The sequence below is a fragment of the Panthera tigris genome, chromosome C2 (genome assembly GCF_018350195.1).
Source record: "Panthera tigris isolate Pti1 chromosome C2, P.tigris_Pti1_mat1.1, whole genome shotgun sequence".
Classification (NCBI taxonomy): Eukaryota; Metazoa; Chordata; class Mammalia; order Carnivora; family Felidae; genus Panthera; species Panthera tigris.
This window is the reverse complement of record NC_056668.1, coordinates 793,859-820,551: the sequence shown is the minus strand read 5'-3', so window position 1 is coordinate 820,551 and position 26,693 is coordinate 793,859. Positions and strand designations below refer to the sequence as shown.

The 26,693-nt window shown below is 61.3% G+C and overlaps 2 protein-coding genes across 6 annotated transcripts in view; one reads left to right on the top strand and one right to left on the bottom strand.

Annotated features, from left to right (window-relative positions):
• The first annotated feature begins 2,119 nt into the window (after window positions 1–2,119).
• On the top strand, window positions 2,120–23,888 carry COL6A1 (collagen type VI alpha 1 chain). Its single transcript, XM_042999090.1, has 35 exons — window positions 2,120–2,351; window positions 2,900–3,029; window positions 4,556–4,756; window positions 6,068–6,227; window positions 6,391–6,519; window positions 6,618–6,638; window positions 6,835–6,855; window positions 6,932–6,976; window positions 7,776–7,829; window positions 8,333–8,377; window positions 8,510–8,536; window positions 8,726–8,752; window positions 8,841–8,885; window positions 9,073–9,126; window positions 9,320–9,382; window positions 10,169–10,231; window positions 10,422–10,475; window positions 10,568–10,603; window positions 10,804–10,866; window positions 12,381–12,443; window positions 16,491–16,553; window positions 17,257–17,319; window positions 17,695–17,745; window positions 17,907–17,942; window positions 18,528–18,590; window positions 18,787–18,852; window positions 19,416–19,451; window positions 19,722–19,758; window positions 20,116–20,124; window positions 20,395–20,528; window positions 20,748–20,857; window positions 20,955–21,138; window positions 21,242–21,422; window positions 22,268–22,297; window positions 22,427–23,888. Exons 1-35 carry the CDS (start codon window positions 2,255–2,257, stop codon window positions 23,047–23,049), a joined length of 3,084 nt encoding a protein of 1,027 aa, XP_042855024.1. The 5' UTR covers window positions 2,120–2,254; the 3' UTR covers window positions 23,050–23,888.
• LOC122242040 overlaps window positions 23,818–26,693 on the bottom strand; it is a 29,558-nt gene continuing 26,682 nt past the window's right edge. For 2 of the 5 annotated variants that reach the window (XM_042999092.1, XM_042999091.1), the window contains one exon: window positions 23,818–26,286. In XM_042999092.1, coding sequence (XP_042855026.1) covers window positions 23,818–24,789 — 972 coding nt within the window. In that variant the 5' untranslated portion in view covers window positions 24,790–26,286. Of the gene's footprint in view, window positions 26,290–26,693 lie in introns of all 5 variants that reach the window. The other 3 variants (XM_042999094.1, XM_042999095.1, XM_042999093.1) reach the window with 3 other exon arrangements.

Here is a 26,693-nt window from a genome sequence, read left to right as displayed (position 1 = left end):
GGTGATGGACAAAGATGTGGTTCATATACACAATGGAATGTTACTCAGCCATCAAAAAGAATGAAATCTTGCCATCCGCAATGATGTGGATGGGACTAGAGTGTGTTATGCTAAGCAAAATAAGTCGGAGAAAGACAAATACCATATGATCTCACTCATATGTGGAATTTAAGAAACAAAACAAACGAGCAAATGGGGAAAAATAAAGACGCAGAGAGGGAAACCAAGAGAGACTCTTCACTGTAGAGAAGAAAGGATGGTCACCGGAGGGGAGTCGGGGGATGGGGGGAAGCTGGTGACGCGGTGAAGGACACAGTGTCGCGACGAGCACCAGGTGATGTAGGGAAGTGCTGATTCACCGCGTTGTACGCCTGAAACTAATACCACACTCGTGGGAACTAATTGGAATTTGAATTAAAAGCTTAAAAATGTTTACAGCAGAAAGAGCATAAGAGACACAAAAGTATCAGCTTTTGCTACCTCTGGGCAGTAAAACAAGATGGTTTTTCTAGTTTTGTAATTTTCCTATGATGAGCACATACCTTTTTCATAAGAGAAAAAATAATAATTTTTGAAGACATCATTGCTGAGCTCTTGTGAGGCAGAAGGCACCTCTGGGCCCCCAGCAGGGGCCTCCTTCCGCTTTGCAGACTCACGTGGTCCCCGCCCCACCTTGGAGAAGGTCAGGCCACGTTGGAGCACAGGTGTCAGTTACGGCCTCCTGGCGGCCGAGAAAGAGTCATTTGCAAACCCCACGGCTTAGCTCACACACACGTGCAGCTCAGGGCCCCACGGGTCAGAACGTGTGCAAGGCCTGGCTGGGCACCTCACTGTTGTCAGCGATTCACACAACGTCTTCCTGCCTCTCCCAAACCCGCCAGAACAATAACGCTTTGGCACTTCGCAGATAAGCGGCTCAGACTAGGGGAGCCAGCAAGCAGGGGGCAGCCTCGCACGGTGGGGGGCGGTCTGAACCTCCATTTGTCTGAACTGGAAGCCGGGAAGCGGGGCGTCACACACAGCGATGCCCATGGCGCAGCTGGGATGAAGTCAGAGGCAGCAAGTTCACAAAAATCCCACAAAGTGGGTAGGGGCAAGCATTGGAAGAAATCTCAGAGCAGTCATTGAGAAGTGTGATTTCTGAAGGACTTCTCGAAAGTTTATTATGGTTATACAACTGTTGTATGTTTTTAAACTAGAAAACATTTAGGCCGATATTAGATATGTGTCAACAGCCCCAGCTCTGGAGGAGGTCTTCGGGAACCTTCTCTGGGGCAGGGGTGGGTCTGGCCACATCTGGAGCCCACCCCACAGGATCCTAGGGTGGAGTCTTCACTCTCGTCCTCAGAATCAGGGTCTGTCTCTCTATAATTGACTCTTGAACAACACAGGTTTGAACTGCACAGGTTTGCTCATATACGGGTTTTTCTGAAATATACAATATGGTTCCGTAAATGTGTTTTCTCTTCCTGATGAATTTCTTAATAACGCAATAACTCTTTTCTCTAGTGGACTATTGTAAGAATGCAGTGTATAATACACATAACATACACAATATGTGTTAATTGCTGGTCAACGCTAGACTATTAAGTTCTAGGCTTATATTACACCCGGGTGTTCGTCTACACGAGAGTTTGGTGACCACGCCCTGTGCCGTGAGGGATGGTTCATGGGACGGTTGTTGACTTTGTTTTCCCATAGTGAAAAATTGAAGTATCTTTTCCAAATATGTATCTGCTGGCCGGTGAAGAAATATTTACATGAACAATGACTGGGAAATCTGACAAAGCAATGGATTTGAAACATTTAAACCCTCGGAGGGCCGCTTGTAGGGAGATGGGTGAAGGGAGCGATTCCACAAGATGTCTGGGTTAGAAACAACCCAGGGGGCTGGAAGGAGATTCGTTCTGCCTGGCATTCCTGCTCAGACTTTCGTAAACTCGGCTGCAGTTTCGCTGTGCTCCACGCGAGCAGACCAGCGGCTGGCCCCCAAAACAGAGGAAGAAGCTTCCCGAGCCCAGGAGCCCAGAGGGGAGCGCAGGGCGCGGTGACTCACTCCCAGGGAGACCCCCGCCCTCCGCGCCGCCCCCGCCCCAGCTCCTCCTCCTCCGCCCAGCCCTCCGTCCCTCCCTCCGTCCCTCCTGGGCTGTGACTTCCCGGCGAGAGCAGAGACAGCTTCTCTCTCTCCCTCTGGTCGCGCCGCAGGCCCACCCTGACCTCTGCCCTCGCTCGATGGTGACACTCCGGCGGTAATATGAAGCTGGCCCATGCTCTGGTGCCTCTGCTGCTGCAGGCCTGCTGGGTGGCCGCTCAGGACGTCCCAGGCAATGACAGGGCGGTCGCCTTCCAGGGTGAGTGGCTGGCCGCATCTCTGACCCTCTGCTTCTGCCGTCCCGGGAACCTGGGCCAGACCCTTCCCTTGACATAAGAGCTGGGGTGCCTGGGGGGCTTGAAATTCTCCGACGCGGTCCGCGGCTCCCGTACCCCGGGTCCCCTCTGCTTCTCCGGTCTGAGGGGCGTCAGGCTGGGCCAGGGAGGAGGCCCCTATGGGGAGGGCGAGCACCACCCAGGCCTGAGCCTTCAGGGCTCCTCCAGCAGCGCGAGGGGCCGGGTGGGCGCTGTTCTTTCTCTGTCCCCCGTTCATTCCATTTGATTCCCAGCCTGGCAGGCAGTGGAGAAACTTGCCCCCCCCCCCGCCCTCCCCGTGCTGTCTCCTTGTTCCCAAGGTTCTGCCGACGAGGGAGGGGCTCCCTGCCCTCCAGGCAGGATTCCCAGGACCCTCATGGGGGCTCTCACAGTCACCCTGCCCCTCACCGGGCACCTGGGGGAGGTGGCCTCTGTGTGCCCAGGGGGGTGCAAGGTGTGAGCCTCAGGCCCCTCCTCCCCACTCTTGGCCCAGACTGCCCTGTGGACCTCTTCTTTGTGCTGGACACCTCTGAGAGCGTGGCCTTGAGGCTGAAGCCCTATGGGGCCCTGGTGGACAAGGTCAAGGCCTTTACCAAGCGCTTCATCGACAACCTGAGAGACAGGTAGGAGAGGCCACGCCTTTACCGCCAATCCCACACTTCTGTGAGCTTCTAAGGGAGGGCGGTGGGCCTAGGGGCCCGGCAGGCAGAGTGAGCCCCCTTTCTCATGGAGAAGCCCTGGGTGGTGGCCAGGCCACTCATGCACCTCCCACGTCCACAGTGGTTCAGATGAGCCAGAAAAGGGCTGAGTTTGAGATGGACCAGACCAGTCGGCCTGGTCAGCCAGGAGCCTGGGGGTAGTGCTGTGATGGGGACTCCCAGGACCCCAAACGTGCCTCCCCGCTCCCCAGCTGCGTGAGTTTCAGGAGTTGGTGGGAGGCTCCGTGGCTCCGCCTTGTGCCTGAAGAGGGCACCCCTTGCCACTGCCTGAACGCTGACCTCTGCCCGTGTGGAAGGCAGAGTCTGAGTCCTGGACCCAACATCCCAGTGTCCTTAGTGTCCTGGTCCGAGGAGCCCAGAGGGCCTGCCAGCTTCGTTCTGGGTTTGGGGACAGCACACTTCATTCATTCACTTACTCATTCATCTGTCTGATGAGTCTGCAGCTGTGGGGGTGGGAGTGGGGGTGGGGAAGCACTGGCAGTGGGTGTGGCTGACAATAGGACACGCCCATGGGGGGGGCAAGGCCATGGGGGGAGGGCCATAGTCAGAACCAGGCTCCTCCCCCATCCATTCAGCTGTGCAGGGCCCCAGCCCCAGTCCTTAGCCAGTCCCTGTTGACTGACTTGATGATCAGGGCACTGAGCTTCCGGCCCACCATTAAGGGGGTTGCAGGGACAGAGGGTGGGGGCTGCCCAATGTGGGGCATATGACCCGAAACCCTGAACTCAGCCAAGTGTCTGAGCCCCTGAGGTCCGATACCCCCTCCAGGTGCCTGTGGCCTCATTATTCAATTTCTTATGCCTCAGTTTCCCCGCCTGTGAAATGGGGTGAGGTCTTCCTGCTCTTGATGCTGTTAGCGTCACTGTAAGGGCCTCGGTCACCCCATCTTCTTTACAGGCTGAAAGACGTCTACCCCAGGCTCCAATAGAGCAAACCGCTGAAAGCCTCCAGCCAAGGCGCACAGGGGCAGAGAGAGGCAGCCACTCAGATCCACGGGGACCCCCCCCACCAGTGTCCCACTTAGACCTGCTCTCCCCCTCCCTTGTCGCCCTGCCCCCCTCCCACCCATGCCATCCCTGCCCCGCCCCTGTGGCCCTGTCCCACTTTCCCGATGCACACAGCTCCTTACCCAAGGACCCTTGAGATCAGGGGATACGGTGGTCACTCACTGGCTGGGGCTGGCTCTCCTGGCCACCCCCACCCCTCCATGCTGGTCCCAAGGGCAGGAACCCAGCATCTAGGGCCCACAGGAAGTCCAGTCCGGGCTTGCCGGCCCCTGCCTCTCAGGGTGTGACGGGGCCAGGCAGTCGGTCCACCTGTGAAATGGGAGACCGCACTCGGGGAGCCGGGGAGGGAGGCCCTGGAGGTGCCCACGGCAAATGCAGCGTCAGGACCCGGGAGAGTCCACCAGTCCACCCTGTGCTTTGTAGGTACTATCGGTGTGACCGTAACCTGGTGTGGAACGCGGGCGCGCTGCACTACAGCGACGAGGTGGAGATCATCCGCTCGCTCACACGCATGCCCAGCGGTCGCGATGTACTCAAGGCCAGTGTGGATGCGGTCAAGTACTTTGGCAAGGGCACATACACGGACTGCGCCATCAAGAAGGGGCTGGAGGAGCTGCTTGTGGGGTGAGTGCCGTCCATCCGCAGCTGCGGTCTGGAAGCCCGTGCGTGTCCCGTGGAGGCTGCACGGCTTCCCGACGCAGCTCCCGGCCACCCCAGGAGCCAGTCCTGATGTTCGAGGACATCACACTGAAGGCCACCACCCAAGGGTCACTGTCCACCCCCGGGGCCCCCTTGAGCTGTCCGCTGTCTCAACCACTGAAGGTAGAGGGGGCCATGGGGCCGGAAGTGCCCCAGTAACTGCAGAGATGGTGTCTGCAGTCAGAGACAGAGACACAGACAGCAGAGTCTTCCTGTAGGGCGCCAGTGCCCCCCGAGCTGGCTCCACACACGACATCCGAACTGCCACGGTGAATAGTCAACAGCATCTGTGGTTGATCGGGGGAGAGGATCCCCCCCTGGCTGCAGCTCAGCCTGGCCACAGCCTCCCATGCCCTCGGCCACAGCCCCCAGGTACTCCTGGCCACAGCCCCCATGGCCTCGGCCACAGCCTCCAGGTGCCCCCGGCCACAGGCCCCGGTGCCCCCCACTGGCCACAGCCCCCCATGCCCTTGGCCACAGCCCCCAGGTGCCCCCAGCCACAGGCCCCGGTGCCCCCCTGGCCAAGGCCCCCAGGTGTCTCCGGCCACAGGCCCCGGTGCCCCCCTGGCCACAGCCCCCTATGCCCTCGGCCACAGCCCCCAGGTACCTCTGGCCACAACCCCCAAGTACCTCCGGCCACAGGCCCCGGTGCCCCCCTGGCCACATGCCCCCATGCCCTCGGCCACAGCCCCCAGGTACCTCTGGCCACAACCCCCAAGTACCTCTGGCCACAGCCTCCAGGTGCCCCCGGCCACAGGCCCCGGTGCCCCCCACTGGCCACAGCCCCTCATGCCCTCGGCCACATCCCCAAGTGCCCCTGGCCGCAGCCAAAGACGGCTCTTCTGCTGACCCCTCCCACTACCTGTGGTCAGGGGTCCCCCCGTCAGGGTGCCTCAGGGGAGCCAGGACCTGTATCTCCCCCTGGATATGTATGCGTTTTCCAAGATGGGGCTTGAGAGAAATGTGATCCCGCAAGCCTTTATTTTCTGTTTTAATATCCTTGATCATAGCCCACTTTATAGGCAGGACTGACAGAGGGAAACCCGTGCCCAGCACAACAAGAATCAGCCTTATGAGAGTTGCATTTGGGTCTGGGTCTCCCTCTGGGGTTCTGGCCCCCGGCTCCTCACCTCCCATCTTGGGGGGGGTCTCAGCTGTGTTCCAGGGGTACCCTGAGCTGTTAGGGTTGGTGGAGGGGGTGCTTGAGGGGCCTCACCACCGCCCACCCCCTTGCAGGGGCTCCCACCTGAAGGAGAACAAGTACCTGATTGTAGTGACCGACGGGCACCCCCTGGAGGGCTACAAGGAGCCGTGTGGGGGCCTGGAGGACGCCGTGAACGAGGCCAAGCACCTGGGCATCAAAGTCTTCTCGGTGGCCATCACGCCCGACCACCTGGTAGGAGCCCCTGCGGGGCCTGCTCTATGGAGGGGCGCTGGGCACAGCCTGCGGGGTGCAGAGGTGCAGGCATCGAGCCGCAGGGTGGGGGCCTCGGGAAGAGCAGCGGTGGGGCGAGGCCGGGCCCCTAGCGGCCATCAACCTTGTCCCTTATCCACACCAGGAGCCACGTCTAAGCATCATCGCCACAGACCACACGTACCGGCGCAACTTCACAGCGGCTGACTGGGGGCAGAGCCGGGACGCGGAGGAAGTCATCAGCCAGACCATCGACACCATCATTGACATGATTGTGAGAGGCCGCTCTACCCTCGCGCCGGAGTCCGGAAGGCTGGGAAATCCTGTGGCCCTGAATATAAATTAATTCCACTTTTCCGTTTCACTTTTCAGAAAAACAATGTGGAGCAAGTGGTACGAGCCCCTCCCTTGCCCTCCCGTCCCCCTTCCCCTCTGTCTCCTCTGCCTCTCCCCTGCCCCTCCCTCCTGGGCCCTCCTCCCCCCACTGTCCAGGACATCACCAGCCCCGTCCCCACCGCGGGTGCCCACCGTCGGAGCTCAGGCCGTGCGCTGAGCCCTGTTCTCTAACGTGTCTTCTGTCCTCCTGCAGTGCTGTTCCTTCGAGTGCCAGGTGAGTGTGGGGCCCCGCCCACCTTGGGGACACCCAGGATGCTACCTCGGGCTGACCTTTCTCTCCCGTCTTGCAGCCCGCCAGAGGACCTCCCGGACCACGGGGTGACCCCGGGTACGAGGTGAGTGGTCGCAGGCCCCCTGGAGGGAGAGAAGTGTGGAGTACAGCACTGGACAAATGTCCCTGCAACCTGGAGCCCCTGGTGTTGGGAACGCGGTGGGACCCCGGGCAGCTGTCCTGAGCCCCCACCGAGCACCCACTCACACTAGGTGTGGGGACAGAGAAGGAGCCCCTCCCCGAGCAGGTGTCCCCGACCATGGGGAGAGAGTCCAGTGACCCTGTGGCCGATGCCAGGGGCGAGTCTGGCCAGCTGGCCTCCCAGTCTGACAGCTGACCTCCCCATGGCAGAGGGGCGAGCATTCGCTGGTGCTTTGCTCCCGGAGGTCCACCTTCTTGTGGGCTGGGCTGCAAACGTGGGGCCCAAGGCCAGGTGTGGCCAACACTTACAACTTTGACCGCCCATCAAAGTCCAGGGTTCCGGCACTCCTAAAAATGTTAGATTGCATGGCCATGCAGCCATATGGGCACCACCCTCCGGAGCTGAGCCGGGCCCCCTCTCCAGCCCAGGAGCCCCGCATAGCAGCAGGAATGGGGTGGGGTGCTGGAGACAAAGGTTCAGGGGCCAGCCGGGCGGCATGGGGCAGCACAGGGTCCAGTGGGCTCTGTGGGAGGGGGTGTGTGCCCCTGACCTTGCAGACCCCAGGTCAGGACACAGGTGACAGGGAAGGAGCCTGAAAACCCTGAAGGCCGATGGAATATCTTCTTAATCCTTTTCTTGTGAGCAAGTTGGGGGTCCTTTCCATCTGGTTTTTAGAAGTAAACAGAAATCATCCCCAACCTTGACCTGCTCTGTGTTGCAGGGAGAACGTGGGAAGCCAGGTCTCCCAGGAGAGAAAGGAGAAGCCGGAGACCCTGTGAGTGCCAAGCACCTGACCTCAGGGGTGGTGGGTGCTGACGACCTGAGGCTGAGAGAGGAGCCGGACTGTGGAAACTTCTAGAAGCATGGCTGGTTTCTGGGCACCATGGTCCTGTGGCCTGACCCTGAGAGGACACGGCCCCAAGGGCAGCGAACGCCAGAAGATGCCGCACAGCCATTCTTTCCAGTACATTCTGCCCAGGCCTCCACTCAGGCCCAGCTCATGCCCCTCTCCTCCTAGGGGGTGTCCTAGACCTTCCCCATCACCCCTCCTCCTGGGCCCTGATCTCCCCTCTCCTCCCTGGACTCCACTGAAGAGCCCCCAGGACTGGGAGGAGGAACCTTCACATCGGGGCTGCTCTCTGGGACTCGGGCCAGTGGTCAGCCAGCCCGGTCTCTCTGGCTGACCAGGCCTGAGCAGAGTGGGGGTCAAGACAGGCTGGGGGGGTCGCTATGGCTGCCCTCAGGGCTGCCTAACATACCCCCTCCTCTGTGTTCCAGGGAAGGCCTGGGGACCTCGGACCGGTCGGCTACCAGGGGATGAAGGTACGTCTCCCCCTCCTCCTCCAGAGCTGCCGGCCCGTCCTGGGGCCCAGCGGAACACATCCGGGCTCAGCCCAGGGCATCGGGCCCCAGGACACCAGTGACACCCTCTTTCCTCCTCTGTCTGCTTTTTAGGGAGAAAAAGGGAGCCGAGGGGAGAAGGTGAGTAAGGCAGGGCTTTGGGGCACAGAGCCACCCCCCTCATGCACAGGAGCATGACACCGCCCATCTCCAGCGTGTCTGACCTGCGACGAGCTGTGGGGGACCCATCCTGGGACCCATCCCAATTCCCTGGGAGCTTGCCCCTTATTGGGGGACCACCCCCCTCACTCTCCCTTCCTGTCTCCACAGGGCTCCAGGGGATCCAAGGGCTACAAGGTGAGTGTGGGGGCGGGGACATGTCTTCTGCCCCAGAGGGGTCCTGTCTGACCTTCGTGAACCCTTCTTTGGCCTTTGTGCCTTGCAGGGAGAGAAGGGCAGGCGTGGCGTCGATGGCGTGGACGGCATGAAGGTAACCCCGCCTGGCGGGAGAGCTGGTGACTGGGAGGTGGCGAGAAAGGCAGAAGATATCTCCTGCCAAGCCCCGGGCCCCAGTGGACCCCAAGCCTCCAACCGTCGTCCTGGTGGGGCTTTCCTGGGAGGGGATGGATGAGCCAGAACGAAAGTCTTGACCTCTAAATCTGCCTTCCTCCCTCCAGGGGGAGATGGGGTACCCCGGCCTGCCAGGGTGCAAGGGCTCACCCGGATTCGACGTAAGTTGCATTCCGTCACTCGCATTTTAAGGCTAAGTTCTCGTGAGCAAATACGGACTCAGCCCTTCTGGAGCTCTAAGAGGTCACGGGCCGGCTGTACCCAGCCCAGACCTGCCTTTTCAGCTTCTATTTGTGTGCAACCCAGTGGCTGCTGCTGAAGGCTGAGGACTGACCTCCCACAATTTCTTGTCAGGGCGCTCAAGGACCCCCAGGGCCCAAGGGCGACGCAGGTGCCTTCGGACTGAAAGGAGAAAAGGTTGGTGACGTCGGGCAGGCCTCCCTGTGTACCAAGTATGAATCAGAAACCCTCTTGGAAGCAGATTCTCCACCCACCCTGCAAGGACCGGGCCCCCAAGTGGGCAGGCAGGAGGCCGGGGTGGAGAGAGCGCAAAACCAAGCTACAACCAAGGGCACAGTCACCCAAGGGGGGCGCCCCCTGTGCCCCCTGCAGCCCCATGTCACTGAGCCTCGGACGCGCCCCGGGGTGCATCACACTGCCCGCCTGCAGCAGACAGACGAGGTGCCCTCAGGGCCTAGAAACCGTCTGTTCATGTGAAAGTCACCACTTAACAGCAAACAGGAGGCAGAAAAGTAAACAATGAGGACCCAAGGTTTTGAGTCCAACTTAGAGCACAGCTTTCTGCTGTTGGTGCTTTTCCGGCATTTTCAGCAGCAGGAAGTGCTAAGAAAGATGGAGAAGTAAGGTCGACTGAACGCGTCCTGACCACGCAGGCTTCCTGGACCGGATGTTCGGAATCCGGCCGATTGCTTTGTGGGCCCCGGACCTGATTTTGCCTTCGATGACTAGAAGTGGGCTTGCCCCTCTGCATGAGGGGGACTTGAACAGCAGACGACACGGGGGAGTGGCCTCTGCGGGATTCCCGTAGAGATATGGGTGGTTGGGAAGGTTCTCAGAGTCCAAGGTGTGCGTGGTCAGGGGGTGTGGCCCGAAGTCTGGGTGAGGGGGACCGGTGCAGGGTCACTGGTGGCCCAGGACGGCCGGGCGTAGCCTCCCGCAGGCTGACCTTTCTCATCATTCCAGGGTGCGCCTGGAGCTGATGGGGAGCCTGGGAGGCCGGGGAGCACAGGGCCCCCTGGGGATGAGGTGAGTGCTCACGGAGCCCTTAAAGCAGCCGGGGGTAGGGTGCAGGGGGAGCCGGGAGGGGCCCAGTCCTACTCTTGTTCTCTCCCAGGACAGACGGGGGAGGGGAGGGGAGGGCAGGAAGTAGGGAGGTGGAGGGGGGCCCGGGAGGGGCCACAGCCCCGGGCCCAGTCCTACCCTTGTTCTCCCCCAGGGCGAGCCGGGGCTGCCTGGTCCCCCGGGAGAGAAGGGAGAGGCCGGCGACGAGGTGAGCACCCCACGTGATCTCCTGTCCCAACTCCAGGCCCCGAAACAGAGTTCCCATCCCAAACTGATGTTGCTTGTTCCTCTTAATCCCAGGGAAACCCGGGACCGGACGGCGCCCCTGGAGATAGGGTGAGTGGGGTGGGGTGGCGTCTGGGCCGGCGTGGCCGGCGTGGCTGACAAGCACCGGGGCTTCCGTCTGAGCTCAGTGGACCTCAGTCTCTGCGAGGCCGGCGTGTCTGGGGGGCGCTCAGCCCGTGCCCAGCTGGAGCCCCTTCCTCGATGCCGTGTCCGAGCTGCAGTCTCACCTCCGTCCGCTGCTCTCCACACAGGGCGGCCCTGGGGAAAGAGGACCACGGGGGACCCCAGGCGTGCGCGGCCCCAGGGGAGACCCGGTGAGTCACTGTTCGTTAGGCTGAGACCCCACACACCAGGAGGGGACCAGAGACTGCGGTCAGGTGAGGTCAGGCCATCAGCCTCACAGGACACATGTCACCAAGTCCCTTTGGCATCTAGATTTCACCCACACCCTCACCTGCTGTTTTCCCGAAGTCTGTCTCCCCAGCTCTGGAAGTGTGGCAGCCCCCCCCCCCCCCCCACCGACCCCGACCCCGGGGCACCTCGAAGGGTGTGAGCAGGGCGGAGAGATGGGGGGTGTGGGCCCAGATGAGGAGTGCAAGGGGCGGGGTTATCCCCTCCGCCCATCACCGATGACCAGCGTGTGCAGGGGAAACCACCACACACACACACACACACAGAGTCACACAGAGACACACAGCCACACTGGGACTCACAACGGCCATCCCGGATGCAGCACCGGGAATAGTCGGTACAGCACTGGCTCCACACCTGTCATCAAGTGCACGGCTCCTCCCGTGTCACGATTCACTCAACTCACCATCACACATCTGAGCTTTTCCAAACACCTGCAGCCCCCCAGTAGCCCCTTAAACGTTGCAGACAGAGCTTGCACTCTGGAACAGTCCTTTCTTACAACTTGAAGAGCGGGAAAGTTGAGAAGCCAGGCCCACACGGACTTCGCGGTCACAATGGCCCAGCAGGCTCGCCGAGCTGTGGCCTGTAGCGCAGCCTCCTTCCAGAGCTTTCTCTGGCCCTTGGTTCATTGGAAGGTTCTGCAGGAGCTGGAGGGCAGGCACTGGAGACTGTGCCTGGTTAGAGGAAGGGAGCGCCCACCCCCACCATTCCGGAGCCAGCAGGGAGGGATGATGGTCTTCAGACCTGGGTGAGGACCTGGCTTTCTCGCTGCAGAGCAGGGCAAGGCTTCATCTCATCCCGGGAACAGGACACCGCGGAGGCCGTGTGGTCCCTCTCGCTGTGACCAGCCTGGCAAAACCGCTCCTCCTGAGGACGTGTGTCTGGGTGTCCCAATGGGGAGAGCGAGCTTAGCCTGAGGCCAAGGTCACTGAAAGAGCGATTTGCTTTCTGCCTCGTCCTTGCTCCTTGTGCACTGCCCAGAACCCCCCGGCCCCCAGGGAGGGACACTGAAGCAGGGATAGCATGGCCTGACCCCTTCCAAGCCTACCGTGCTGAGATCAGGGAATGGACGGAAGGCCAGGCCACACCCCAGGAAGTGCCCAAAGTGAACAGAGGCCAGCAGGGGTTAGGCGGGGCTCCAGCTCCTGAGACCCATCAGTGAGCCTCACTGGACAAGCAGCTAACATCAGGGGCTGCCTCTTGAAACCCCGAGAACCTCCAGATGTCCGTGTGCATGGCCACCGTATATAAAAACCCAGGGGAAGCATGAGGCCAGGCCCACGGTGGAGGGCGGCCCTTCCTGGCTCTGGCCTCTGCTGGCTCAAGAGCTGCGGGACCCTCCGCCTTGCGTAGTGGCCGCCCGGGCAGCTTGGCCTCTCCTGGCCTCCACACTCACTGGCTCACTCCTCCCCAGGGCGAAGCTGGACCCCAGGGTGACCAGGGACGAGAAGGCCCCGTCGGCATCCCCGGAGACCCGGTAGGGAGCTGTGTGGGGGTGGGGGGCCATGTCGGCTGCCAGCAGAAAGGCTCCAGCAGCTCCTGGATTTAAGGGCAGTCCCTCTCCACTTATGACTCAGGGGACTTCCTGCAGGGGCTGCCCAGAGTCAGGAGCCAGCGGTGGGGGGCATCCAGGGTGCCCAGCTCCTGTGCCCCTGTCACCTGGCAGGCGTCTACCAGGATGCAGAGCTCAGGGAGCACACACCCAGGCGCCCCCCGCAAGCTCTGCCCTCAGAGTGGGTGAGAGGGGCGCCTGGCTCGATTGGCACTGGAAGATGGCAGCAAGGACTTGAGGGGCCCTGGGACCCCTGGAGACACCCCCTGGCCTGGTGGGGCAGGGTCACCCCATACTGGAGATGGTGTGTTTGAGCCCCCAGGAGACACCAGGTGAGGAAGAGGCTTGTTCAGCGTTTGGAATCCAGGTGTGAGATCCTGGCTGGAGGCAGATTTGAGAGTGTCAGTGCATGGAAGTTTCCAGAATTCCTGGATGTGACACCTTCCAGATGCCATGCTGGGGGAGGGGATGAGGGGAGGAAAGTGGGGGCTGAGAAAGCAGAGGGCCAGAGCGGGTCTTGGCCTCGGATGGAGCATCGTTCCCAGCACAAGGGAGGGGTCTACCTTTCTGCCTCGTTGCCAGGAGGTCATGTTGTTCCAGATCAGGGAGGAGCTGTGGCTGTGGGCCTGAGGTGACCACCCCCAAAAAGAGCACACGAAAGGGCTGGGTGGGACATGTCCTCCCCACACCCTTCAGGGGACCCCCTCGGGTGGCCTAGACCCTCTCACCCTGCCCGCTACTCTGTGATGGGGGTCGCTCGCTGGGTGTTTCCAAGTCCTCCCTGCAGGGGACGAGGTGGCTGCCTGGCCTGCAGGAAGGACTCTGAGCTGAGACTGGGGACCTCCCAGTTGGCAGGAGGAGGGGACGGCAGCACTGGTGGGCAGAGAGTTCCAAACAGGACAGCAAGGACGAGGACAGCAGCTGCGAGTGGGGGCCAACCTTGGCGGGGCCAGGCCTGGGGCTCTGGTGGGCCTTGGCTTGTGGCTTTGAGCGTTTTGGTGGCTTTTCTTGTGGAGAGAATTTGGAATTGGTATTTTAACAAAAAAGTGATTTAAAAAGCAGGAAAGAAGAAGCAGCCACAATAGGGTTGCTGAGTCTCCTGACGGTGCATTAAAAATGCACCTGGGTCCATTCCAGTGTGGGGTACAGGGGGCGTGAGCCCACTTCCGTGGACCCAGCTCGGTGGGAAACTCCTCGCACATAATTCCGAGCCGGGCTCTCTGGGAGCCAGCCGCTCCCGGGGTCTGTGGCCGCCTGTGAGCAGAAGAGGCACCAGAGGACCCCGGAGCTGCCGGCACAGAGCCAGAGAATTCTGAGAGTCTGGATCCCCCCTTCTTGGGGGAAAGGGGAGTAGTGTCTCTCAAGTAAAATAGGCGTAGAAGTTCCCTGGCTTGTAGACACAAGAGCCCGTAAATGGGCCACCTCACCTGTTTGGGAGAAGTGGTTAAATCAGTAACTCTAGCAGAAGAAAGGCTTGTGTGGAAAAACAGTTCTCCTGTCCCCGTGCCCCCCCCCCCCCACAGGGACGGATTCTTACTTTCTTCTAAAATTTAGTTTCTTCTAGAATCCTTTCAGACAAAGCACGGGGTGTGAGAGAGTGTGGGGGTATGCGCGTTGTCTACACAAACAGCATCGCACCACGATGCTTTTTGCCTGATCCACCTGGGGACCGGCCAGGTCAGCCCCCACAGGCTCCACCTGTAAGCCTGCAGATGCCCCTGTCTAGTCCGTTGTCAACACGTATGCAGGCGGCTTCCGTATTTTGCTTTACAGAAAAATACTGAAATAAATATCAATGCCCATCTGTCTGTCTCTTAGCTCCTCTGGTCTCTCCATTTGCCCGATGATCCATCCGTCCATCTCGAAATACTTGCAAGGCTACATCCAGAATGTAAATTCTTAGCAGCATAATGTCTTGGCCAAATGATGTGTGTCTGTGTGTGTGTGCGCGCGCGCGCGCGTGTGTTATTTGCCAAATACTTCTACTTGACCTAGCCCCCACTTACGTGCCCCCCAAGAGTGTAAAACAGCTGCTGTGTTCACACCTCTGCCCACAAGAGAGATTCCACCCTGTCTGGGTGTCTGTGCACCTTGGGAGATGGCCTTGTGCGCTCGTGCCTTGCGCCACGGTCTATGGGAAAGGCCGAGTGTGGTCTCTCGGGTTTCCGGGCCGACGTGTCCCTGTCTCAGGCTGTTCCTTCAGCGGTTGGTTCTCTGCTGGGTCTGTTTCTGTGCTGAGGTGCAGGAGGCTCCTACCCACAGACCTTTCTCCAAGTTTGCAGTTGCATGTGGCTCCGTCCCAATATCTTGTGGTTCAGGATGTCCCGCTCGTTTACAAGATTCCAAATACCTTCCCGCCTTTATTGTAGCCTTTGCTTTCTCTTTGATGCATCTGGAGGATCTACCAGGGTTCGAAGCGAGGCGGGCTTGACCTTTTCGGTGAATAGGGAGCCGGTCAGCACAACACCGACCTTTCCTGGCGATGGAGGACACCCATCGGGTGTCAACCTCTCTTCTCTGCATCTTTCTGGAATCCCTGCCCTCTTTCTGCCCCTGTTCTAATGAGGCGTCCTCCCAGGTGGGCCTGCTCCGGCCGCCTGCGACGTTCCCAGGGTCCCCTGCCTTCTTCAGACGGTGTCACTGCTCTACAGGATGGTCAGTGTGGCCAGGGCAAGCCGGCCACGATCTGGTCCTTCCCCGTGGCACAATTCAGGAAGTCGTTCAAGGCGCTAGGACATAAGACACTAAGAGGGGGAAGTGTCGCCGGCGTTTACTCCAGTAGCGCCTGCTTGTCCCAGAGTAACTGTCACTGTAAAGCCAGACATCACCAGAGACAGCTGGGGGCGGGGGAGGGTGCTGTGTCCCTCCAGCCCGTGGCCCAGCTGGGGAGGGTCGGCTCTCTGGCCACTTGTTCACCTGAACCCTCCGTGAGGGGTGAGGAGGTTAGGTGGCTGTGGAATCTGGTTTGTCCACACTGGACATCCGCTTTCCCCGCCGCAGCACAGTTTCTGCCCCCAGGGCTGCCCTCCTCCCGACTCCGTTGCAGCCCCACGACTCCAGACCAGCTAGGCAGTTGGCTTCTGTGCCAGGGTGTCCGTGCAGAAGTTTCTGGGAGATGTGTTTTCCCAGAGCAGAGGAGGGATCCAGAAACTGGAGGGAGGGGTACAGTCCCGCTGTAGCCCCTGCCAGGCCTCGCCTCTTGTCCCTGTGGGGGGCACCGCCACCTCCCTGTGCAGACGCCAGCACTGCCCACCAGGAGCAGGGGGGGCCCCTCGGGCCGCATCCCAGGAGGCGCCCACCCAGCAGGCCAGCTGCTGACGCAGCTCTGCAGAAACTGTCCCCAAGCGTGGCCCTCTGCTGTCTGCTGGGTGGCCGTATTCCTGTCTCCTGGGGCCCCGGACACACCTCCCACTGGCCTGGACTCCCTCCTGGCCCCCATTTCAGGTTCCCAAACCTACCCCTGGGAGCCCCAAGTCGGGGGCTGCTGGTCCTCACGGTTGGCGAGCAAAGCCCCAGGTTAAGTGAGTGACGCTGACACTGCCTGGGCCCAGAGCTGGAGCCTCCTGTGGTCGCAGCAGGAGCCTCCCGGCCGACCTCTGCCTAATGGGACAGGCCAGATACGGGGAGTTGTGCGCCTTTGTGAGAGGGACTAGAGAAGAAAAGCCTCACCAGGAGGCATCAGCCTGATGATGGGGCTGGGAGACGGGCCTCCGAGTCCAGGGTCACGGCTGGCAGGGTCCCCAGGGGCCAGGCAAGCCAGCCGGCTCCGTACGTGGTTTGTGCTCACCCCTTCTTTGGGCCTGGCTGGGTATGTCCCTGAAGTGCTCAGGGGACCAAGACTCTGGACCCAGAAAGGTAGGCAACTGGCCTCCAGGGAGAGGCGTAGACCAAGCAGGCCAGCCGGCATGGGTCTGGGGCCCGGAGGGCTGGCCTGGGGCTGAAAGGGGTCTGATAGACGTATCATCTTTGCAGGGTGAGGCTGGCCCCATTGGACCTAAAGGGTACCGAGGTGACGAGGGGCCCCCGGGGCCTGAGGTGAGTCGCCCTCCCTGCCCCCGGCCCCAGACCCTAGCCCCTGGAACGGCCCTTAGGACTGGGGAGCACCCCCAGTCTACACACACACACAAATGTTTTAGTGCATTTCATGGTATCTGTGCCTTTCAGGAAACATGGAAAATGCAGAAAAAAAATAAAACAGAGAATTGAAATCTAAACCATTACCACCCAGAGATAAATAATATAAACATTTTAGCTTATTTCTCTCCAATTTATTTTTCTTATTTCCATATTATGCCTTATAAATTTGGCTTCACAAAGTTTTTTTTTTTTAATTTTGCCATTATGAATGTTTTCTGAAACCCTAAAGATTTTGTTAACCGCGGCTGACGCGTGCTTGCTCAGTCCCGCCCGTGCTGAGTCCCTTTGTCTCTCTGAGCTCTGGGGTTGGAACTCCCAGCCCCGGAGGTAACGGTCAGTAGGCACGTAGTGCCACTTCTGGTCCTGTCCTGGGGGTGCCGTCTGGGTGGGTTACTGGGCAGGAGGTATGGACTCCCCACCATCCCTAGGATGATGGATTTAAAGATCCTTCTTTTAATCATGGCTGTGCTGCTGAGTAGAAACGTTGTTTTATTTAACTCGGCCTTCGTTTTCCGCAGAGAGGTGCTGTGCATCCGGGACCGCACTGCTCACTGCCTGGATGTCCGCTTAACTTTCCCAAACCCCCTCCTCCCCTCCTTAGGGTTCCAGAGGGGCCCCAGGGCCCACAGGACCCCCCGGAGACCCCGGGCTGATGGGCGAAAGGGTGAGTGGCGGTCCCAAGGGCCTGGGTGGGGGTGGTGCCAGGCTGCTGGGGCCTGGGAAGCCACGGTTCGAGCCCCAGGCTCCTACCGGGAAGAGCGTGCATGTGGGGCCTGAGGGCCCCAGGCGCAGTGTCTGGAGACGTGCATCCTCCACAGGCGACTGTCCCCTCTGTGTCTAGGGGCACCACGGGCGCTGCAGCCACTGTGGTCCCCGTGGTCATGGTGCTCCCCACAGGCACTGCCCCTCCTGCTCCAAAGTCTGGGGACACGCAGGGCAGTCCTGGGCAGGAGGCTGCCTTCCCGGCTAGAGAAGCCCCTCGGGGCACCATCCCGAGCCCGGCGATTCCCAGTGACAGGACTTGGTCTGCTCTCCACAGGGGGAAGACGGCCCACCCGGAAACGGCACTGAGGGCTTCCCCGGCTTCCCTGTGAGTGCCCCAGACTCCTGTCCTAGCACCCCCTCTGGCCAGCCGGGTTGGACCCAGGACCATGGGCCGGACCGGAAAGCCGTGGCTGGGATCATCCAGTGGGCACCCCCCCACCCCAGCCAAATCAGAGCCCGGCCTGACTGTCCCGCCTTCCCCTGCAGGGCTATCCAGGCAGCAGGGGCCCCCCCGGGATAAACGTGAGTACACGCCCACCATCGGGCTCCTGGTGTGTTCACAGGCACGTGCACATGCGCGGGACATACACGCACACGTTCACACGTGTCCCCGGCACAGGCTTGGAGCCGAGGCCCCTCCCACGTGTGTCTCAGCCCGTGGGTGCCCCTGCCTGGCCCAGGGGTACACCTGGCCACCGGCACTTCCCTCTGGGCTCCCAGGGGCTCAAACCTCGGGGTGTCCTCTGGTTGGCACTCAACCGCAGGAACATGTGCCTGCTCTGGCGGGTCACTGTGTCTCCTTTATCTTGTCCTTGTAAAACTTCTGCTTCTTAGAAAGGAAATGCAGTGCTGTGACTGACAGTAAATAAGGCTGACTGAAAAGGAAAAGCTGGTGGAGGAGACGGCTGGCCGGAGGCCGGTGCCGGGTGGGAGAGCCCTGGTCGAGGCCCTCGCCTGAGTGAAGATGCGGCCCTGCCCCCCGCCCTCCCCGGGAGCCCAGGCCCTCGGCACCCACCCCACCCCTGGGCCAGGGTCCCAGCCACACACGCACACCTGCCCCTCCGGACCCTCCGCCACAGCGACCGCGTGTTCCCCTGTCACCCGCAGGGCACTAAAGGCTACCCGGGCCTCAAGGGGGACGAAGGAGAAGCCGGAGACCCTGGAGAGGACGTGAGTGCAGAGCTCACTGGGGAGGTCGGACGGTCACCGCCGGGGGTTGTAGAGGGAGGCAGCCGTGTGCCGCCAGGGCTGCTGAGGCTCTGAGGGCAGGCGTGGAGCCATCGGGGCACAGTGAACACGGACAGAATGCAGCAGACGGCTAGTCGATGGTGGTTGTGGCTGGTGACACTGTGCCGTTCCCTTCCAGAACAACGACATCGCACCCCCAGGTGTCAAAGGAGCCAAGGGATACCGGGGCCCTGAAGGCCCCCAGGTGAGCGGCTGCGGCCAGCCGGGGTAGGGCACACTGGCGCTCTGAGGCTGCAGAGGGGCAGGGGTGGGAACTGCGGGAGTGGGTCTCCGGGGAAGGCTTCGGGGAGGCTGGCACTTTGACAGCAGGGTTGGGAGGGAACAGGCAATTTCAAGGGTTGTGGGGAGATCAGAGAAGGGGGAGCAGCCCGTCACCAGATGAGGGGTGAAGAGAGTGCAGCAGAGCCCGGGGTGGGTGCCTGGGGGGTCCCCTGTCCATCAAGGTGGCACAGTCAGACTGGGGCAAACTATCCTCCCGGTGGTGAGTGCCCAGATGGTGAGGGCCACGCCCGGCCCACCTGCTGGCCCCCGGGCAGGGAGTAAGTGGCAGCCAGTGATTACAGAATGATGGCAGTTAGGGACTCTCCACCAGCCCTGAGCACGCAGGCCTTCAGGGGCTCCTAATGGGAAGCGGGGTCAGCCCGAAGGCCAGAAGGGTGAGGGGGGGCTTGCTCAGGGCTCCCATCAGATCTGCAGCTCAGGAAGTGATGCGCCCTTATCACTTTTTTCCGGTCCTTCCTCGGACAGGGACCCCCAGGACACACGGGACCACCAGGGCCGGATGTAAGTGGGTGTCTGTGAACGTCCCTGGGGGGCTGACCACTCTGGCTAAGAATCCCGTGGGGTGGGGAGCCATGGCGGCAACGGGGGCATGAAATTGTCATGGAGGAACACGGGGTGACCACATATCGGTGACCACTTCAGGTGCCCCTGCTGCGGGGTGCCTAATACTCTGAGTCAGAGCCGCTATCCCAACCCAGTCCCACTGTGGTCCGCGGGGTGGCAACTGGGGCACCAGTTGAGCCCCTGGTGCCTGCGTCTCTTCCCCTTCAGGAATGTGAGATCTTGGACATCATCATGAAAATGTGCTGTGAGTATCTCTCATCTTTGAATAATTGTCTCAGTTGGAAGGAACTAGGTCCCACCGGCCCCAGCGCCCACTGCTGGTGCCCACGGAGGGACCATTTGAGCTGCGACAGGGAGGGAGACAAACAGGAGGGGTGGGAGTGTGCCCCACCCACAAGAAAGTCCCCAAAGGTGGAGGGCAGGGGTCAAGCCGCTGTCACCCCCACCGCCCTTCCCGGGTGGCCCGAGCGCCAGGCAGAGCAGCCAACCCTGGTGAGGGTGGTCCAGGCGGGTGGGGAGCTGGCAGAGGGTTTATGATCTTATCTGTAATACGATGTGGGATCTCGACTGGAATGTAACTCATTTCTCCTCTTTTCCCCAGCTTGCTGTGGTGAGTCATTTGAATGTTTCTTGAGGGTTCCCTGTGGGTGGCAGGGCTATGCCCCCTCCTCCCAGTTTATCCTGTAGAGCAGCAGGGGACCTCACGCCCTCACCATGCCACCGTGGCCTTGGGGCTCTGGCCTGTCCCTGTCCTCACCGCAGGGACCCACGCGGCCAGCCACAGGCAGGGGCCAGAAGCCCCGGGGTCCCGGCTGGGGGTGCAGCTCTGCTGAGGGGGGCCCTGGGAGGCCCCAAGGGCTGACCCCTTCCTTGCCTGCAGAGTGCAAGTGTGGCCCCATCGACATCCTTTTCGTGCTGGACAGCTCGGAGAGCATAGGCCTTCAGAACTTTGAGATCGCCAAGGACTTCATCATCAAGGTCATCGACCGGCTGAGCAGAGACGAGCTGGTCAAGGTGAGTCACACCCGCCCTGGTGCTTCCCAGGGACACCAGGCTGGGAAGGGGTGGGTCCCAGGGCCCTTGTTCCTTAAAAGCTATAACCTCCACCCCCCAGAGTGTGAGTGTGGTGGAGGGGGGCCTGTGGGCCAGGTCGGCCTGGGACAGACGGTGGGTGGAGGGGTGGCTGCTGGGACCCCCACGTCCCCTCCTGACCTTGGCGTGTGACACGTGCAGTTTGAGCCCCAGCAGTCGCACGCAGGGGTGGTGCAGTACAGCCACAACCAGATGCAGGAGCACGTGGACATGAAGACCCCCAACATCAGGAACGCTCAGGAGCTCAAGGAGTGAGTGCGGCGTGCCCGGCCAGCCCCGCCCCCAGGCAGCCCGGCCCCGCCCCCCGGCCCCGCCCCGGCACTGACAGCAGGTGCTCTGGCCCCACAGAGCCATCAAGAAGCTGCAGTGGATGGCGGGGGGCACGTTCACCGGCGAGGCCCTGCAGTACACGCGGGACCGGCTGCTGCCACCCTCCAACAACAACCAGATAGTGCTAGTCATCACGGACGGCCGCTCAGACACCCAGAGGGACCCCACCCCGCTCAGCGTGCTCTGCGGCCCGGACGTCCAGGTGGGGCCACCCCCACGCCACCCGCCGCCCCTCCTGCACCCCCCCCCGGAATGTGGGGGACCTTCTCCACCGGGGCCACGCCGACACCGCCCCTCCCCTACAGGTGGTCTCCGTGGGCATCAAGGACATGTTTGGCTTCGTCGCGGGCTCCGACCAGCTCAACGTCATCTCCTGCCAAGGCCTGGGGCCCCAGGGTCGGCCAGGCATCTCACTGGTGAAGGAGAACTATGCCGAGCTGCTCGAGGACGCCTTCCTAAAGAACATCACCACCCAGATCTGCATAGGTGGGCTCGGGGTGGGCGCCGCGTGGCCAGCACGCGCCGTGCTGGGAGGGCCGCATCGGGGCTGCCGAGGCGAGGCTCTGCTCTCAGCCCCGCCACCTCCTGGCCACAGGGGCCCGGCACCCCCTGCCGGCAGCACCAGGGCCTCCCCACAGGCCGCCTCGCACTGGTGCTTGAGGACGCCGTGGCACAGCTCCCACGCTCCCAGTGTGGGCGGCACCGTGCTTGTCGCACTTCCTCCCGTGAGCGCTCGTGCTCGCCGTGGTCCCGGCAGGCGCATCCACACGCCGGGGCAGGGGTTGGCCTCGGAGCCCAAGACCGCTCAGAGGCCCCCGCCGCAGAACATGCCTTTCTGGGCCCGGCCCGATGGTAGAGCTGGGTCTGCAGCGCAGGCAGCTGGTGGACGGCCAGACCAGCTGCCGCGGTCAGATACGCCTGCCTGCAGCCACCCGGTCGGTGTCGCCCGGGGACAGTGTGGCGCGGGGTGTCTGACCTGCAGACCGTCCTTTCTCCTCGCTGAGCTTCGGCCAACCCGTCCTCGGAAGGGGCCCGGGCTCTGCCCCACCCCCCGCCCCTCACTGGGTTGGTGTGAGGGCCACAGAACAGCAGGCGGGGGCCCGGCCCAAGACCTCAAGGCCCACCCTTGAATAGGGGGGCACCCCTTCTCGGCGGGGCCGAGTGGGCCGAGTAGATGCTGGCCAGGCGTCTAGGAGTGCCACCTGTGCACGTGGCTACTCCACGCCTGCCATGCGGGAGCTTTGCCGCCATTTTTGCTGGGGGGTTACAGCCGGGAGGGTGGTCCGCGAGATCACTGGCTTCACACCGCATGGCGTTTTTCTCTCTTACAGACAAGAAGTGCCCAGATTACACGTGCCCAAGTGAGTACCTGGGGTGTGTGGACAGGGTGCCGGCGGGGGCTCCCGGAGGAGGGCGAGAGATAGGGGGAGCCCAGGGCGGCCGAGTCGGGAGGCCCCGGCCGCGCACCAACACGACCCCCCACCCCGCAGTCACCTTCACCTCCCCGGCCGACATCACCATCCTGCTGGACGGCTCGGCCAGCGTGGGCAGCCACAACTTCGACACCACCAGGCGCTTCGCCAAGCGGCTGGCCGAGCGCTTCCTGACGGCGGGCAAGACGAACCCCTCCCACGACGTGCGGGTGTCGGTGGTGCAGTACAGCGGCCCCGGGCAGCAGCAGCCAGAGCGCGCGTCGCTGCAGTTTCTGCAGAACTACACCGTGCTGGCCGGCACCGTGGACAGCATGACCTTCTTCAACGACGCCACTGACGTCAACGACGCCCTCGGCTACGTGACACGCTTCTACCGCGAGGCCTCGTCCGTCCCAGCCAAGAAGAGGCTGCTGCTCTTCTCTGACGGCAACTCACAGGGGGCCACGGCGGCGGCCATCGAGAAGGCGGTGCAGGAGGCCCAGCGGGCAGACATCGAGATCTTCGTGGTGGTGGTGGGCCGCCAGGTGAACGAGCCGCACATCCGCGTCCTGGTCACGGGCAAGACGGCCGAGTACGACGTGGCCTATGGAGAGCGCCACCTGTTCCGCGTGCCCAGCTACCAGGCCCTAATGCGTGGCGTCTTCTACCAGACGGTGTCCAGGAAGGTGGCGCTGAGCTAGCGCCGGGGCCCCTCCCCCACTGCGAAAACGGGAAGTAAGATGTGACGTGAATGTTCCTGACCAACCTGATGAGCTGGATGTTTCTAAAGGAAAGGCTTGAAAAGCCGCGTGTGTTTTGCCCGCCCCTGGGGTCCCGGGACCCTGCCAGCACCTGCCCCGCTCACCGTGTTAGCATCCCCCCACCCCCAGCAGGCTCTGAATCCCCGAAGCCGCTTCCCCCTTCCCTGTCCGGGGGGTCGCTTGAGTGCGGCCTCCCCTCCCGCACCTCCCGCGTAGTCTGACTTTTCTCACTAATCCTGCACAATTCTTTAGTTAGCATTTCATGTACACTCTCAAAAGTCTGCTAGTAAATTCGTGTGAGACGGTGGACGCTTCGTTTTTGGAAAGCCAAGGTCGAGAGCATTTTTAAAACCTGACCCCTGATGAGTAGACTCCTCCACATAAGGTTCTCCTCCCTCAGGGCTCAGACCTTGGTTCCTGAGGCCTCGGGCCACAGAGCTCAGGGCAAGCGAACGCTTACACGCTGACTGGTGTCTCCAGAAAACGGCAGAAAACGGTGACTCCCCAACCCGAAAACCCCGAGAACAAAGGTGCTACCCTGTAGACCCCTGCCCCATCTACTCAGAGGCCTGGACCCCTGGGCCACCCAGTGACACAAAGCGATGTGTTTAAAAAAAATAATAAAAAATAACCCAAAGCTCTTTTTCCTCAAGAGAGTGATTGGTTCCACATTTTATTCAGGATCCTGTTTATTTGTTAGTTTTATTTTTACTCCTTCCTGTGTATTTTCTGTGTCCATATCAGAGGCTTTTTGAAATAAAAGTTTTCACTCCTCTGTCCGCGGTCATCTTTCTGTGGAGTAAAAAAATCCCAGCAGACCCGCACTTCCCACAACAGGAGGAGACCGTGGAGATGGTCGGGGGTCCGGTCAGCAGGCTGACCTCCTGCTTGGCACCGGACGGACAGCCCTCTCTGGGGTTGGCGGAGGACTGTCCACGGATGGGGAGGAGTAGGGAGGGGCCCTGACACCCTGCGCCACAAAAGCAGAAGTGCATTAGGTCTCAGAGGGCTGGGAGAGCTGGCCGGATCCAACGAGACGAAAGCCCAGAAAGGCCAGCCTTCCGGCACCAGAAACAGCCTGCGAGTCCCTGAGGAGGAGGCAGCGGGACCAGCGGGCCCCGTGGAAAGCTGCCTGGGAGACCCGGCCCGGGTCCAGAGAGAGGTGGCAGGGGGCCGTGGCTGTCCCTTCACAGGAACGGCCCTGGCCTCAGGAAGGTCAGAGTGGACGGGGAAGCACAGCCTGGCCCGGATTCCCGAGGAAGAAACACACGGCCACCGGGCCCCCGAGTGCTCGGCGCCCTGCTGCAGGGCGCCAGTGGACGAGGGGAGGGGGTGGGGCCGGCGCACTTCGGCCCCAGGGGTAAAGGAGGGCAGGTGTGCGGGCACCACAGGCACCAGGGCCAGTAGAAGCGGGTGGCGGGAACTGCACAGGGTCCTAACCGGGGGGGGGATCCTGACAAGAAGGGGCAGGGACGGGACACCCTTCACCGGACACACGTGGAAAGCCGGGCGGTGGGGCCAGGGCATGACTCCGGCAGAGAACAGCACCCCCACATAGCATCGGTGGGTGTCAGCACAGTCTGCAAGGGAGTCCCAGAGACACCCAATCTCAGCCCCTGCACTGACATCACACGTGCACGTGACGAGAACCAGAGAGCTGCCAGCACGGAAAGTTTCCATTCACTCGGCCGACATCCCGGGGGCCTGTTTGCTGCAGCGTGACCCCAACGTTCGCCCGCCCGTCACGCCCTGCGAGCCCCCAGCCTGAGGGATGTCCCTGCAGCGGCCACAGATCCTGGCTCCTTCCCCGCCACCTGCAGCCTTGTAACCTGGAGCCGGTCACCTGCGCCTCACCTCACTCTCATGAACTGCAAAATGGGCTCATAAAACCGTAACAGCCACCTGGGAGGGCCGCAAAGAGGCCCGAGGCCACCTGGTGCCCATCACGGGAGGCCAGAGGGCTGGCTGGGGAGGACAGCAGGGGTCCCGGTGAAGAAGGTGCCAGCTCCAGACCCTCCCCTCGACCCTCCAGGCACAAGTTCCCTCCTGGTTGCCCCAGGTCTGCACCCTGGTCAGGTGGGGTCTGTGGGTTTTTCCTCCTGCCTGGGAGGGGTCATCCGAGACCTCTCCTGAGGGAAAGGGGGAGAGCTGAAGTGTGTGTTTAAGAAAGGACCGCGTCTGTAATCCCTGAATCATCTCTCTAACTGGAACCGGTGGCTGAGAACCCAGGTCTGAAGTCAGGCCACGCTTTGTTCCCTGCTGTACTTCTTAACCCCTCGCCTCCTGACATCCACGAGGAAAACATAAGGAGCCCCCTTCACATTATGCAACCTGACATTTAAAAAATAGGTTATGAAGGAAACTGCAGGCTCCATCATGCCTGTGTCCGTTCCAAGTTTATGAAAGCAATATTTTAGATCATGGCATGAAGTCTTGAAACATAAGTGCAAAGCCAGCTACCCTGTGATTGTAAGGGGGGTAGCGATCCCTGTTCCTGGGTCAGGAGCAGCCGGTGCCCAGCAGCTCTACCACCGGCTCCCCGAGCTTCCCCTGCACACCGTTGGAGCTACAAGGCACGGGCTTGGGGGAGGTGCCGGACGCCGCCAGGGCGGCCTTCCGTCGTCACTCCACTTGTCCTGACCCAGAACTGCGGGGGCCAATCCCAGGCCTCTCCCCAGCCCTGCCACTCTCCCCTTTAGGAGCCTCTGGGTGCCGTTCCCTCCTCCTCCTGGGAAGAGTGGTCCTCGAAGGAAAAGGGAATGGAGAACTGAGGGAGTGCTCGGGGAGGCTCCCTGCCAGCCCCCACCTGCTGACCCAGGAAGCTCCCCACACGCTGTCCACCAGCTCGGGGGTCCCATTGTCCCGGCCTTGCCCCACGACACCCCCACAGTCCGTCTCTCCAAGCATGAGGGGAGCTGGAGGCCCCCCACCGGCAGACCACCACCGCCCACCCATGAGCAGCTCTCCCTTCTCAGTGCCAACAGCCTCGCTGTCCTGGGTCTCGGCGGTGCGTTCCACCTGGACAGCGTGAGGCCCGCAACCCTTGCTTCCTTCACTCACATTCGTCAGATGTCTCTCCACGTCCTTCGCTTTTGATCTCTCCAGCCGTGTCGTTTTAGGTGCACATTTTGTAGATGGCCCGTAAAGGCATCTTTCCACCCATTCTGACAGTCCTTGCTGCTTATAGAAATATCAAACACATTTACATTTGTTATTACAACTGATATTTGGTCTTCATCGTGCATTTTCTATGCTAAGGATATGCAGGAAGGTATATTTTTCTATCTAAGATTTTTGGAAGCACGTGGGCAGCACAAATCAGAGAGCTGCCCTGGCCAAGATCCTCGGAGCCAGCCCCACCAGGGGGATGTCTCTAGCCCAGAGTCCCCATCTGCTGGTCTGGCAACCACTTTCTAAAGAGACAGACAGCCATGTGATACCAAGGGTGTGGCCTGTCCAGCTGCCGAGACAATGACACTTAGGGTCCCCTGGACACTGAGAGCCCACCTCTAGAGTTGAGTCTCAAAGCCTCCTCAGGGAACACCAGCGGAACCCTGACAACACATCAGAATGGCTGAACTTAG

Coding starts and splice junctions, on each gene's coding strand:
- COL6A1 (XM_042999090.1), top strand. CDS start 2,255: ATGAAGCTGGCCCATGCTCTGGTGCCTCTGCTGCTGCAGGCCTGCTGG. Junction 6,639..6,834: donor AAAACAATGTGGAGCAAGTG/GTACGAGCCCCT, acceptor GTCCTCCTGCAG/TGCTGTTCCTTCGAGTGCCA. Junction 10,476..10,567: donor AGGGAGAGGCCGGCGACGAG/GTGAGCACCCCA, acceptor TCTTAATCCCAG/GGAAACCCGGGACCGGACGG.